Here is a 14,479-nt window from a genome sequence, read left to right as displayed (position 1 = left end):
CCTCTCGTCTACCGGTGTGAACCCCAATGTACAGGCACTGAGCCGGGGTGCAATGAGTATGCCCACACCTGCTCTGCGCCTCTCACCATGAGCAACTCCAGAGTGGAAGAGAGTCCAACCCCTCTCGAGAGAACTAGTACCAGAACCCAGGCTGTGTGTGGAGGCAAGTCCAACTATGGGCAAATAAGCAATAAGTAAGAAATGAGATCATGTGGTTGAGTTAAGTGTGGACACCCACTCCTGATTCTTGATGTGGCTGTTTTCAGAATGGGAGTCAGCACACACTTGCCATTCATTGAAGTGCCACTGATGACCTCTGAGCAAATTTCAGTTGTTCTGGGAGGCTCTTTGCAGCTTGCTGGCTCGGCGATTTTTGCTTAAAACGGCTGCTATTTATACTTGTCTCAAAATGTTCAACCTTGATTTCATCAGATCATTTTCTCAAATGTGTCTGGAATATTTCAGGTGATATCATGTCAAATTTTGATATGTAGTAGTAAATAACTTAAAAGGTAAAACAATGCAATGCCTCAAACACAGACACACCCACAGGCTTTGAGTAATGTCCTTCCATTCTGTGAGCAAAATCATATTTTATACGATTTATATTTCAATTGAAGTCCCCAACTCCATTATCCGACAATAGTGATGTGCAAGTTGTATTTCGTTCTGGTTTCCTCCCGCATGCCCCGTGACGAGCTCTCTTGTGTCCACACTCTCATCTCGTGTGCTGTGGCTTGTTCATGTGCGCAAAGAAAACCTGGCGGGCGACGGGGTAGTGGTGATCATGTGGGACCATGTGACTCGGCCTTTTCAGATAATCCTCGCCTTTGATTTGGGGGGGTGGGGGGGAGAGAGAAACAGGGAAAAAAGGCACAGTGTGAGTTAGTTGTAGTGTTTAATTGGACTGTCTCTTGATTTCTTTATTATTCTTTTATGACTCGTTGGAAGAAACACCATTCAAAGGCCACACTTGATGGTCACTTATTCACTTTTTTTTTCTTATATTCTCCAAGAACGTGCCTATGGCTTCATGTGGCCGTTTATTTATTTTCAAAATAAGTTTGAGTACTGTCCACTTGACTTTTTGCACGTCGGTGAAGTTTTGTGTCCTGAAATGATTTCATATTATTATACGATATAGCTAGCATAAGTTGGCAAAGCAAACTAGAAGCATACTTATTGACGTTTAATTCAAAGTAAGTAGCTACAACGAAGGGGTACACTTGCCTCTTCACTAATTTTCAATTTAAAATAAATATACAAACAGTACACTCATGTGTTGAATGGGAAATGAATGGAGCATTTTGGTTTTAGCTATCAGCCTTTTGGAGATATTTTGTGGGGTTCATTGTTATCCTTTTCCCCCAAGGCAGGGGGCTGTGTCCCCTCTGGGGGTATGCTAAGGCACTCGAGGGGGTGAATGATATTTTAAAATAATTTTTAAAAGTAGCATCCTTGCAAAAAAAAAAAACAACAACAAAAAAATTATGGAAATATTTCAGGAAAGTAAGTTCATAAAATGAGTTTATATTCAGTGGGACATTCAATTTCAAAATTAAAATTAAATTCAAGATTTCTTTTTGAGAACAGCTTTATACGATGATTCCAAAGGAGGACACTTTCTGACAATCATTTCCAATGCACGAATCTTTATTGACACGTAATTATTTATCTTTTTTTTTTGTTTCATCTTTTTAATTGCAAATAGTTCAAGAGAGACTGCTATACAAATGCAGTCCCAAAGTTTAATGAACGCCAAAGTTGTGTGTTTACAAATCAAGTTAGCTCATAAGTGAGAAGTCAAGTAAGATTCAGATATAATCTGAATACAGGATACTATCAAGTATAGACAGCTGAGAAATCAACTTGGTTACAATGTATTTGTACCTAAATTAGTAAGCATTGAATGATAGGACCCTAAAAGGAAGCCTTGTGACTTTTCTTTTCCTTTTTCCTTTCATGCCACAAAATCTACAGGAGAGGGGCTTGAGGAAACGCTGTAGATGTTTGTGCGTGATTAGATCACGCGGGCAGGGGCAGAAAAAAAACGGGTAGTCATGTGCTAATCTGCTCTTTAAAATCGCTTCACTTGTTTGGGGGTGATGGGGAGCGTGGGTCAAATTGAGGCGGGGTTGTCTGGAAAAGAGAACTCGGGAGCACAGCTGGGCGCGACTCATTCGGACGCAATGTGGCGGTGCTGCTGTTTGCTGGTCGTGCTGGGCTCGCTTCCGGTGGGCGCCCAGTTCCCCAGAGAGTGCGTGACCCCCGAGGGGCTCCGGAGCGGCCAGTGCTGCCCGTCCCCGCCGGGTCTGGACGCAGGACCGTGCGGCTCCGGCGCGGGCCGCGGTCAGTGCACGTCCATCGCGGCGGATGAGCGCCCCCACGGCCCCCAATACCCGCACGACGGTCGTGACGACAGAGAGCGCTGGCCGGTCCGCTTCTTCAACAGGACGTGCCGCTGCAGCGGCAATTTCAGCGGCTACAACTGTGGACGGTGCAGACACGGCTGGTCCGGAGTCAACTGTGACCAGAGAGTGTCTGTGGGTGAGTGCGCTTCATGGACATAATATTCAGAACACCTGTGCGGTCCAGCTACATCAGGGGTGTCAAACTCGTTTTTGTCGCGGGCCATCTTTTAGTTACCATTTCCCTTTGTGGGCCGGGGCCGTTATGACTGAAACCATATAAAGAAATCACTGATACTGGTTTATTCAACTATTCTTGAAGTTACTGTAATGAAGGGTTTGGTAACAAGACAATGCTTACAATAGCTCGCTATTATTTATTACATATGAGAATTTCAAATGTTAGTAGAGATTTTAGCAAGCATCATAGAAGCTGACATGTTTGATTTGCTTTTGCGGGCCGCAGAAAATGAATTGGCGGGCCAAATCTGGCCCCCGGGCCTCAAGTTTGACACCAGTGAGCTAGATGGACAATCAAATACTGTCAACTAATTGAATAAAATTGGTCTATTTTGCATGCCGTTATATCCATCCATCCATTTTCTAATCCTTTCATCCTCACGAGGGTCGCGAGGCGTGCCGGAGCCTGTCCCAGCTGTCTTTGAGCACTAGGCAGGGTACAACCTGAACTGGTTGCCAGCCAATCGCAGGGCACACATAGATTAACAACCATTAACACTCACAATCACTCCTCGGGACAATTTAGAGTGTTCCGTTAACCTGCCATGCATGTTTTTGGACTGTGGGAGGAAACTGGAGTACCTGGAGAAAACCCACACAGGCACGGGGAGAACATGCAAACTCCACACAGGAATGACGGAGCCAGAATCGAACGCTGCACTTCTGCACTGTGAGGCTGATATGCTAATCAGTCATCTACTGCCCCCCCCACCCCCCATACCGTCATATACGTTTGCTCTTGCTTAGGTTTAGCATTTTAGTGCAAAGCATCTCTGTTTAACAGAGGGGAAGGAGCTTCATTCAATGAGGACATAGCTTTGTCTAAAGGCAATAAGTGATTTGCCACCAACATATAGCATCAATAAGCGCTTACAAATGTTTTGAATAAATATTTTGCCGGTAGCTGTGAAAAAGTTTTGGTCTGGTGAGAAAGTTTTGGTCTGGTGCACCCTTGCCCCCCCCCCCCCCCCCGACTCACCACTTTCTCATTTAATTGGGGAAAAATGATTGTATTTTGTTTTTGAGAAAAAGGTTAATTTATACATTTAATTACGACAGGTAATCTAAATGTGGCACAATCCCAGTGTTCCATAACACTGTTAATTACCCCTATGACGAATCTCTGGTCTACCATTTTACAACATGCAGAGTTAGGATTACTTTTGAAATGTTCTTCAACTTTTAAACATGGGGGGGATGGGATTCCATGGTTATTAAACAGACTCACATATGACTAACTGACATCATGCCGGGTATATCTCCAGTGAGAAGAAATGTAATGCAGCTCAATGCCGCAGAGAAGCGAGCCTTTGTCAACGCGCTGGACCAAGCCAAGCGCACGGTGCACCCGGATCTCGTGATCGCCACCCGGCGCCACGCCGAGATCCTCGGGCCTGATGGCAACAGCACACGCTTCGAGAACATCTCCATCTACAACTACTTTGTGTGGAGCCATTACTACTCCGTCGGCAAGACCTTCCTTGGCACCGGCCAACCCAGTTTCGGAGGGGTGGATTTCTCCCACGAGGGTCCCGGGTTCGTCACTTGGCACCGGTACCACCTGCTCCAGCTGGAACGAGACATGCAAGTAAGCCAACGGGTCACATTCGCATGTGTTGGTTCCACTTTGACGGGTTTCACCACTCAGGGAAATCTGAATTAGGCATGCAAATCTCATGGTTTGGCCTTCAAAACAAATTAGACACAGCGGTTTGTGATGAAACTTTTTCTCAAGGCTGCGGGTACAGTCGCGATTCTCCCAAAACCATCTATCATCTAAACCACATACTAAAAAACAGAAGGATGCATGGGCTGCTTTGAAATTCTTTTGACTTTAATTTATTAAACTCACTGAAAACAAGCAAGCAAATAATTCTGTATTGTTTATATTTTCTTGTTATTTTTGAAAAACTGCTACTTACAGCAACAGCTTTCGGTTAAGGGGATAAAGCCTATAGTTTAGGATTATCAAGATTTTGCGGCGGCCTCGGCACTGTACCACACTAGACTATCCTCCTGATTTACCAGTAGTTCAAATTTGTCCTCTGTAGAGGACATTTGTGAACCAATCGCGTTAACTCATTTTGTGCTCTAAAGAGGACATTCAGTGCTTTCCAAGGATACCAAATTTGTAGGGGGTGGGGCTTTGTTACTTTGACTTCTCAATAGAAGAAAATGGCTTCCCTCAGTGCAAGCACTTTTTATGGGAAGAGGAAAAGTAATACTTTTCATCAAACACATTTTATCTTGAAATGCTGTTGGCATTTTATTTATGAGACTCTGATGAACACGTTAAAGTGTTGTTTGAGTTTTTTAAATGTATTTGAGCCGAGTATTCAAGTGTTTAAAAAAATGTCCTCTGCAGTGGAATTTCAAAAATTTCTTTTGGAGTAGTCCAATTACTTCACATAGATTGGGGAATTTCAAAATAAATGTAATTGGACAACATTTTTTTTTCTTGGTAGTCAGGAGGTTATAGATGCACCCCGACACTTTGACACTATTCCTTCTCACTCTGCCCACGTTCAAATTCTTATTTTTTTTAAACAAGCCTTGCGGGCCGTGTCAGATTTGTAGGAAATGCTGCAGCCGCTGAAAAATAGATGGCAGGCCGTAGTTTGAACTTTGAGGTTCATTCCATTTGAAGTGAAATATTTTGATATGTTAGCGTGTCCTACTTGGAGAACAAATTCTTTTTTTCGGGGTGTACTCGGAGTAAAAAAAATTGGCCAACCTCTAATTTGCAACCAGTCTCTGAGCCTGTCTGTTGCTCTCCGTTTGGTACAAAACCCACCAGGACATGCTGCAAGAGCCCACGTTCGCCCTGCCCTACTGGAACTTTGCCATCGGCGGCAGCACGTGCGACATTTGCACAGATGACCTGATGGGAGCCCGTAGCAGCTTCGACGCCGACTCGCTCAGTCCCAACTCCGTCTTTTCTCAGTGGCGGGTCGTCTGCGAGAGCGTGGCCGACTATGACACGCTGGGAACCATCTGCAACAGTAAGGCCGTTGGTCCTCGCCGACCTTACCGCGAGACTTTCCGCTCGTATTATGCGTCTCCTCGCAGGCACCGAGACGTCTCCGATAAGAAGGAACCCGGGGGGCAACGTCAACAGGCCGATGGTCCAGCGTCTCCCGGAACCTCAGGATGTGGCCGACTGTCTGCAAGTCAGCACTTTTGATACGGCGCCGTTCTACTCCACTTCCTCGGAAAGCTTCAGAAACACCATTGAAGGTGAGCCTGCTGGTGGCATTTCCATCGGTTTTGAATGGAGGGCTGGCAAAAAGGTTCAGGAAGCATTCCTGGAATGTGCAAAGAGGCCTGAATGTTGTTAAAGATTCCAGGTTCCACATTGGGGTTGTAGCGCCACCTTTTGGCAAACACCCGTGTGACCATTCCAGTGCCTTTTCCCCAATTGAATTTCTTCTGATTGGTTACAACTAAAAAAAAACAGTGCCATCTTTAGCCTTGGCATTCTTTGCTTTGTTGGGTTTCCACTTGAGAGATTTTAATCAGTCATACATTCAAAAAATATATATATTAAATTCGAGTGCCTGTGCCTTTTCCGCAAATGATTTTTTTCCACCTTCTGATTGGCTCAAATTAAAAACCTACCTAGATTTGGTTTGGAACACCACCTTTTGCTTTGTCAAGCCTGTGTGTGTGTTCCCAAAGGATTTTCCTCTGGCTTCTGACTGGCTGAAATAGTGTTCCTTTAAGAGTAAAGGTCGAAGTAGGGTCAAGTTTTAAAGTCGGGTCACCATTTATAAAAATGGTGTGAGTTAAAATTTAGTTAAAAAAAAAAAAAAGTAGTTCGGGTTTCAAAGTAGACTGTATTTTGTGGGGTCTAGGCTATAGTGCCCCCCAGGGGAACTATGACCCCGCAGTAAGGAGCCTCCATAACCTGGCCCACTTGTTCCTGAACGGCACCGGGGGCCAGACCCACCTTTCGCCCAACGACCCCATCTTCGTCCTGCTCCACACCTACACGGACGCTATCTTCGACGAGTGGCTGCGGAGACACAGCCCAGGTACGTTTTGGCGACACGAAATGCTTAGTTAGCGCTCTCTCGTCAACACCGAGGACGACGTTGGACATTCTTGGCAGGGTCGGCTGTGTATCCTGACCAAAATGCCCCAATTGGTCATAACCGGGGCTACAATATGGTTCCTTTCTGGCCTCCTGTGACCAATGCCGAGATGTTCGTGACCGCCCCCGAAAACCTTGGCTACTCTTACGAAGCCGAATGGCCAGGTATGCAAAAGCCACTTAATTTTTATGACTGCTGTTCTGAGCCCAGCTTTTTCTCAAGGTCAACCTTTCACGCTGACTGAAATGATCACGATGGGCATCATCGCCGCCCTGGTGGTTGTCGGCGCCATTTTCGTGGCCACCACTTGTGCCGTACGCGCCAGGTCCCGTAAGGTGGAGGGATTCCAGCCGCTGCTTGGGGATCAGTACCAGCGATACGACGACGGCAAAAGCCAGTCAGCCCTCTGAGCTCAGGCCTCACCCACATGCCTCATAATCTATTACTTTAACTTTAAGACCATTCAAAACCAGGCTAATTGATCGCTGTCAGCATGCAGGAGAATAATTCTGCCTTTGGAGAACCAAAGTTTCTCGATTTATCGTCTTCCACGTGAACCAACACAAGCACTCCCTTGGAAAAAAAAAAATTAATCAAGAATTCAAAATAACACGACTCAAGTAATACTAAAAAGGAGCCATCCAAATAATTAGTTGAGTAAGTATTCATTTGTCACTGTCCTGTGACAAACATTTTTTTAATTTGTAAAATTTTTACATGAATGCATGTGGCACGGTGGACGACTGCTTAGCACGTCCACCTCACAGTGTAGAGGTTGTGGGTTCGAATCCGGCCCCAGTCTTCCTGTGTGCAGTTTGCATGTTCTGTCTGCTTGAGTAGGTTTTGGCAGGGTAGTCCGGTTTCCTCCCACGTTCTGAAAACATGCATGGCATGTTAATGGAATAATCTAAATCTTCCCGAGGCGTGACTGTAAGTGTGAATGTGAATGGTTGTTTCTCTATGTGTTCCCTGTGATTGGCTGGCAAGCAGTTCAAGGTGTACCACGCCTTCTATCTGAAGGCAGGTGGGATAGGCTCCACCACACCCCCAACTCTCGCGAGGATAAGTGGATCAGATAATGGATAGATAGACATTCATGCGTTATGGACATTGCATTCATGTTTTGTTTTGTTGACAAAAATGGATACCCGTGTTTCACAGGACAGCGATACATTGAAGAAAAAACTAATCAAGTATTGAGTCGCTAGGAACCTACGTTTTATTTTTTTAATTAGTGCAAGTAGACAAAAACAGAAACAGGGAATGTGCAAATGTGTATACATTATAATTACAGTCATAAATTAATTCTTTGTAAAATGAAGATGGAGGCAACGTCGATATTTTCGTCATGTAAAGTGATAAGAGAAAATAATTGTTTTTAAAACCATTTCAGCAGAAATTAAAGACATCAATAGCCTCTCATTAACACGATATTTCATTTATTTTTGATTTTGTGTCGAAAACTGGCGTCAAACATTAGTAATGGCACAATTTTATCAGCAGGGGGGGTCATATCACCGCAAATATACTGGTACGGTACATGATCAGAATGAGACCCTTTGTTCCCAACAAATGGAAATGTGATGCATGTATTGTTGCGTTTCCGTGGTTCTTGAGCTGTTAAATTATTGTTTTTCTTTAGTTTTTTTTGTCGCCATTAAATACTGTTTTTCGACTTTAAATTGTCATCAATGTACCGAGCAGGCTGATGACCTATTTTTAACGAATCTTGAATTTGAACCTGGGTTGTTTCTGAATTGTAGGAAATTATCACGAGTCCCACAAAAAATAAATAAATAAATAAATAGATAAACATTTAAAAAACCCTGAAACATGCAATTGTTGTGGAAAATATAGTTGCCCTGAGATTAAATTCGTCGTGGGAAACGCGTGACTTGAACTGCACACGGAAGTGTGTTTGTTTTGGTTAACGACGTGTGACGTCACCGTCTCGATTCACCTGTGCGGTGTCGGATTTCAAAGACAAGAGGGCGGAAGAAGGGAGGGAGGCAGGCGGGAAGATAGCCTGCGGGGAGGACGGCTCGGACGGACGGAAGCAGACCTCTTCAATGGTAGGACTCTCCAACATTTCCACTCACTTGTTGCCGTGCGCATGAATGAAGTCACACTCGCCACTCACTAGCGTACAACTCCAGACGCAACGCAAACAACAATTTTCGTCCTGAACAACGCATTTTGAGTGTTTCGCCAACCCATTCGACTTGTCATGGACGAAGGTGGCTCCGCGTTGCCCGATTTAAAGGACTTGGAGACCAAGTTGGGTCGCAAAGTTCCCGAAAGTCTCGTTCGCTCGCTCGTGGGAAGCAGACACGACAAGGCGACCCCCACGTCGGCACGTTCCGGACACAATTCCGCGGACTTTGACCGACTGGAGGGCAAACTCCTTTTCCTCAAACAAGAAATGGTGAGTGAAATTATAGTGTGTTCTTCCCAAAAACGGAAATCCTGAATCGGAAGTACTACGGAAGAATACTGTCTACTCAATTGTGTTCCCGTGTCGAATTGACTCGGGTGTCAGGAATGCAAGAAGAATGTTTTTATGTCATTGTCTTTAGTTGCTCAATTTGATCTGCAACATTTCAAGCGGGTGAGCTGAATTCCAGCAATAACATAATTTGACTGGGTCAAATTGACCCGCCTGTCAGAAATGCAAGAACAATGTTTTTATGTCACTAACTTCAGTTGGTCAATTTGACCTGCAACATCTCATATGTGTGAACCAAATGACAGCAAGAAAATAATTTTCCTGGGTCAAATTGACACGATTGTCACAGATGCAGAGGCACAATTTATATATCATTATCCTTAAAAGGTCAGTTGACCTGCATATGAAGCGTGTTATATAAGAACTGTAATGTTTGTGGGTCAAATTAACCCTTGTGTCAGAAATGTAAGACTACCGTTTATATGTCTTTAACTTAAACGGATCAATTTGACGAGCAATATGTGAAGTGGGTTAGTTTAAAGACGGCGATAAAAATGTTCAAGGGTCAAAATGACCCGGATGTCAGAAATGCAACACTTTACATTTCATGAATCTAAATAGATCTATTTGACCTGCAAAATGTAAAAATGGTCCACTTAAAGAACAGCAATCTTCCTGGGTCAGATAGACCCTGGGGGGTCATTAACGGTAAAACACAGTTTTCAGTCAATTATTTAGTACTATACTTCTCATGCATGACATCTTTTGGGATTAGATACAAGCGGATCAATTTGGCCCGTGGCGCAAACGGCACATTAAACTTTGATGATAAGAATGATGTTTGAGTTTTCAATTTGTATTATTGAGTTGAGAAATTGTGACATCACACTGCATGGAAAAAAACTTAACCTGTACAATCTTGTATCGTTTCTCACAATTTGCATTGCGGTTTCGGTATCAAGATGCAAAGATTCCTGCACGATTCATGAGCCAATAGCAACTTTATTCAAGCTCGATAAAGCCCAGGTGTTGTTCAAGGCCACAAAAAGTATTCGGCCCCTGAGGCAGATGGCTTTCAAAACTTGGATTTGAGCTGATATTCTTGGTCGATATGACAGCAAACATGACCTGTTTGTATTCAGTCGAGTCCAAATCCAGGATACTGTCTATTTCCTGGCTGCACCTTTGTTTTTTGTTTTTTTTTTGGTCTCTTTTCAAGAGTCTCTAATTGTTTCTCAGCGCCAGCAACCCGTTTGGTAGGCGTGTCAATCACAAATTGACCCACAAAAATCCTCCCGGCTACAACCGAAAAGATGCAGGAACTTTGCCATTTGAGTTCGAAGCGACCGTTTCCATTGTGCCAGAGATTTAATTCAATATTTTTTTTCTTCTCTATTATTACAAATATACCCAGGTGCTTATTTTTTTAATTCATATATTTGGGCATTCCAACATCCTCCCAGAATTCATTTTAATTCATTTTACTTGTCATCTTTTGACATTGACCCCCAGGTGAAACAAACTGTTTAAAATCCTTCCCCCCCTGGTGCGACACAGGCGAACCTGCGCGCCATCGACGTGGACCTGATGCAGCAGCTCATGTCCATCAACGAGGGCATCGAATCCATCCGCTGGGTGATGGACGACAAAGGCGACACGGTCAGCCAAGACGGCAGCCTGACGGGCAGCCAGTACAGCCTGTCGGACAGCCAGGACGGCGCCAATAGCGACGAACTGGACGCGCTGTCAGTGGGCAGTTACCTGGACACACTCGCAGAGGACCTCCGGGAAGACCTTTCGCCAACCAACCTGGACTGCTTTGTTGATAAATCCGTAATAGACGGCGACGCCTTCTGCAAATCGCCGGTGAAACTGAGCGTGCAATCGGATGAATACTACTGCTTTGGATAAGGATGATTTTTAGCGGCCATAGGTGCCATTTTGTGTATATGTGTGTGTTTTCGCGAATTAACATCGCTGACTCACCCGTGTGACTTTTAGTTTTACTTTGAAACTAGCCACACCTCAGCAAATTACTTGCGGTCACACCCTTACTTCGTTTTTGTTGTCGGTTGGTTAACATTTGCAGCTGTGTCTTCTGGTTCTGTTGGGTGCAAACGTCATATTTATTGACCGCCATTTTTTATTTATTTACCTTTGGATTTGTTGTCGTTACTGGTTTGTACACTGGGGTGGTACCCTCGGACTTCCGGTCCCTTGACTGTTACGGCTTGGTGACATACTCGGATCCTTTTAGGGACAACGACTTGGAGATTTTGTGGGTATCTTGAAAAAACAAAACAGAAGAAACACCCCTTTAAGGTACAGGGCCTTGTTTTTGGTTGGTAGGTTCAAATGTACTTTTGTAGCTTTGATACTTGGCTTATAGACCCTGGAAACATACAGTACCCGAAACAGTACCTTGGAGTCCTTTATTTCGATTTGGTCAAGTATGTGATGTGACTCCAGCCTGATTTTTCGGACCCAAATCCAGCGTGGTACCTTATGAGGGCTACAATGGCTTGTCACTCAGGTGGTACTGTCAGAGTTCTGACTTTCGGACCCTTGACTGTTGGCTTTTTCAAACAGGCTCGCAAACGGTACATTTTCGGGTCCAATGATGAGTCCTAAACGGGAGAGAATTGACATAATTTAACAACCGTAAAGAAGATAAGGATTGAACAGCCATTTGCACAATTTGGACACCGCATGTGGAGTGATTGGAGACGCTTCAACTTTTTTTATTCCATGAATCTGAATCAAGAGCACAAGGACCGGCGAAATCTTAAACAATGAACCAAAGATGAGTTGCACATTTGAAGCACGTTTGGGATGCGTGACTGAACACCAAAGATTGTCTCGTCGATAACGTGAGCTCGGAGCGCTGGGGAGGTTGTTGACGGCGGCCTCGTGTCAAACACGGCCGGTTCGTCAGCGCGTTTCCAAATGTCTTTTTTTTTAACGATCTGTACAGACACGTTTTTGTGTTGTAGCTCGTGTCGGACGCTGCTTTGTTTTTTTGTACTCTGTACTGATTGGTGATGCTGTTCAGCAAATTACATGATAATATATTGTGATTTCCTACACAAGATTCCGTGTCCTTTTTTTTCTGTCCCATTAGCGCCACACAGATCTACTCACCTTAATCCAGACACATTAAACGTGCTTGTAACTTTGTCTTGGCAGATTAATGAAGTTTCATGCTGCCTTTATCTCTTTCAGGTTTTAGCAAGCTTTAATCTCCGTTGAAATCCGGTCCCCCAACCAAGGAACCTTTTTTTTAATGGAACTGCCAAACAAATATTTGACTGTTCAGACTACTACAACGAAGCAGGTTCTGCTAGTTCATCGTCTTGCGGTGATGATGCCTGACGTTTCTAATACAGTAATGGTGCTCGGATCAGTGACGTTATGCCAACCGCAGCATGCAAATGCCAAATGAAGTGTGTGTGTGCGTGCACATGTCTGTGTGTGTGTGTGTTGTGCACGCGCGCAATCACCATTTAGCCGTTGTGACTAAGTCCAATTACAATCTCTTACAGTCGAAACTGTGCGTGCAGCAGGGAGCCATTAGCAAATTAGACACAGCGGGCCGACTGGGCCCCGTTCCCCCAAATGTAACGTGACACCGTCTGGAATCTGGGAAACTGTCGCCATGCGACCCAATGAGGATCCAGGATGTGGGTTATTTGAGTTAAAAGCGTGGGCTGCGGGTGAGAGCGGGGTAAAGGGCCAAGTGTGCGTACTGTACTGTCGGACGACTTCATTCCGATTTAATTACCGTAGTGGTTGACGTCTTGTCGTCATGAAAAGAAAACGGATTCCCGTGTGTAAATAGGCGACTATGCGTGGCTGTTTGTGTGAGACACGATGGTTAGTCGTCACCTTACCGTGGTGGAGGGGTTTGTGTGTCCCAATGATCCTAGGAGCTAAGTTGTCTGGGGCTTTATGCCCCTGGCAGGGTCACCCATGGCAAACAGGTTCTAGGTGAGGGGACAGACAAAGCACGGCTCAAAGACCCCTTATGATGACAAAAATATATGGACCAAGGTTTCCCTTGCCCGGACGCGGGTCACCGGGGCCCCCCTCTGGAGCCAGGCCTGGAGGTGGGGCTCGTTGGCAAGCGCCTGGTGGCCGGGCCTACACCCATGGGGCCCGGCCGGGCACAGCCCGAAGAGGCAACGTGGGTCCCCCTTCCCATGGGCTCACCACCCATGAGAGGGGCCAAAGGGGTCGGGTGCAATGTGAGCTGGGCGGCAGCCAAAGGCGGGGACCCTGGCGGTCCGATCCTCGGCTGCAGAAGCTAGCTCTTGGGACATGGAATGTCACCTCTCTGGCAGGGAAGGAGCCCGAGCTGGTGTGTGAGGCAGAGAATTTCCGACTGGATATAGTCGGACTTGCCTCCACACACAGCCTGGGTTCTGGTACCAGTTCTCTCGAGAGGGGTTGGACTCTCTTCCACTCTGGAGTTGCTCAAGGTGAGAGGCGCAGAGCAGGTGTGGGCATACTCATTGCCCCCCGGCTCAGTGCCTGTACATTGGGGTTCACACCGGTAGACGAGAGGGTTGCCTCCCTCCGCCTTCGGGTGGGCGGACGGGTCCTGACTGTTGTTTGTGCATATGCACCAAACAGCAGCTCAGCATACCCACCCTTTTTGGAGTCCTTGGAGGGTGTGCTGGAGAGTACTCCTGCTGGGTACTCCCTTGTTCTGCTGGGGGACTTCAATGCTCACGTGGGCAATGACAGTGAGACCTGGAGGGGCGTGATTGGGAGGAACGGCCCCCCCGATCAGAACTCGAGTGGTGTTTTGTTATTGGACTTCTGTGCTCGCCACGGATTGTCCATAACGAACACCTTGTTCAAGCATAAGGGTGTCCATATGTGCACTTGGCACCAGGACACCCTAGGCCGCAGTTCGATGATCGACTTTGTAGTTGTATCATCGGATTTGCGGCCGCATGTTCTGGACACTCGGGTGAAGAGAGGGGCGGAGCTGTCAACTGATCACCACCTGGTGGTGAGTAGGCTCCGATGGTGGGGGAAGATGCCGGTCCGTCCTGGCAGACCCAAACGTATTGTGAGGGTTTGTTGGGAGCGTCTGGCGGAATCCCCTGTCAGAAGGAGTTTCAACTCCCACCTCCGACAGAGCTTTTCCCATGTTCCGGGGGAGGCGGGGGACATTGAGCCCGAGTGGACCATGTTCCGTGCCTCTATTGTTGAGGCGGCCAATCTGAGTTGTGGCCGTAAGGTGGTTGGTGCCTGTCGTGGCGGCAACCCCCGTACTCGCTGGT

General features: G+C 45.9%; 2 protein-coding genes across 2 annotated transcripts; both read left to right on the top strand.

The window, feature by feature from the left end:
- Positions 1-2,124: 2,124 nt before the first annotated feature.
- Positions 2,125-8,424, top strand: LOC147209135 (5,6-dihydroxyindole-2-carboxylic acid oxidase-like). The gene is made up of 7 exons (XM_086104778.1): positions 2,125-2,547; positions 3,914-4,236; positions 5,446-5,650; positions 5,718-5,885; positions 6,503-6,682; positions 6,760-6,906; positions 6,965-8,424. The coding sequence occupies exons 1-7, from the start codon at positions 2,190-2,192 to the stop codon at positions 7,150-7,152; spliced, it is 1,569 nt and encodes a 522-aa protein (XP_085960904.1). The 5' UTR covers positions 2,125-2,189; the 3' UTR covers positions 7,153-8,424.
- A 336-nt stretch (positions 8,425-8,760) lies between these two features.
- lurap1l (leucine rich adaptor protein 1 like) lies at positions 8,761-12,277 on the top strand. Its single transcript, XM_086104777.1, has 2 exons — positions 8,761-9,167; positions 10,746-12,277. The coding sequence occupies exons 1-2, from the start codon at positions 8,970-8,972 to the stop codon at positions 11,097-11,099; spliced, it is 552 nt and encodes a 183-aa protein (XP_085960903.1). The 5' UTR covers positions 8,761-8,969; the 3' UTR covers positions 11,100-12,277.
- Positions 12,278-14,479: the final 2,202 nt, after the last annotated feature.

The sequence above is a fragment of the Hippocampus guttulatus genome, chromosome 2 (genome assembly GCF_054856545.1).
Source record: "Hippocampus guttulatus isolate MCC_2025c chromosome 2, RoL_Hgut_1.0, whole genome shotgun sequence".
Lineage (NCBI taxonomy): Eukaryota > Metazoa > Chordata > Actinopteri > Syngnathiformes > Syngnathidae > Hippocampus > Hippocampus guttulatus.
Note: the sequence above shows the minus strand (reverse complement) of the source record. Positions and strands in the feature narration are given on the sequence as shown.

Bases quoted from the DNA above. Each gene is read 5' to 3' on its own strand.
- LOC147209135 (XM_086104778.1), top strand. From the start codon at position 2,190: ATGTGGCGGTGCTGCTGTTTGCTGGTCGTGCTGGGCTCGCTTCCGGTG. The intron at 5,886-6,502 runs GTGAGCCTGCTG...TGTGGGGTCTAG, and splicing joins CTTCAGAAACACCATTGAAG to GCTATAGTGCCCCCCAGGGG. The intron at 6,907-6,964 runs GTATGCAAAAGC...CTTTTTCTCAAG, and splicing joins TTACGAAGCCGAATGGCCAG to GTCAACCTTTCACGCTGACT.
- lurap1l (XM_086104777.1), top strand. From the start codon at position 8,970: ATGGACGAAGGTGGCTCCGCGTTGCCCGATTTAAAGGACTTGGAGACC. The intron at 9,168-10,745 runs GTGAGTGAAATT...GGTGCGACACAG, and splicing joins TTTTCCTCAAACAAGAAATG to GCGAACCTGCGCGCCATCGA.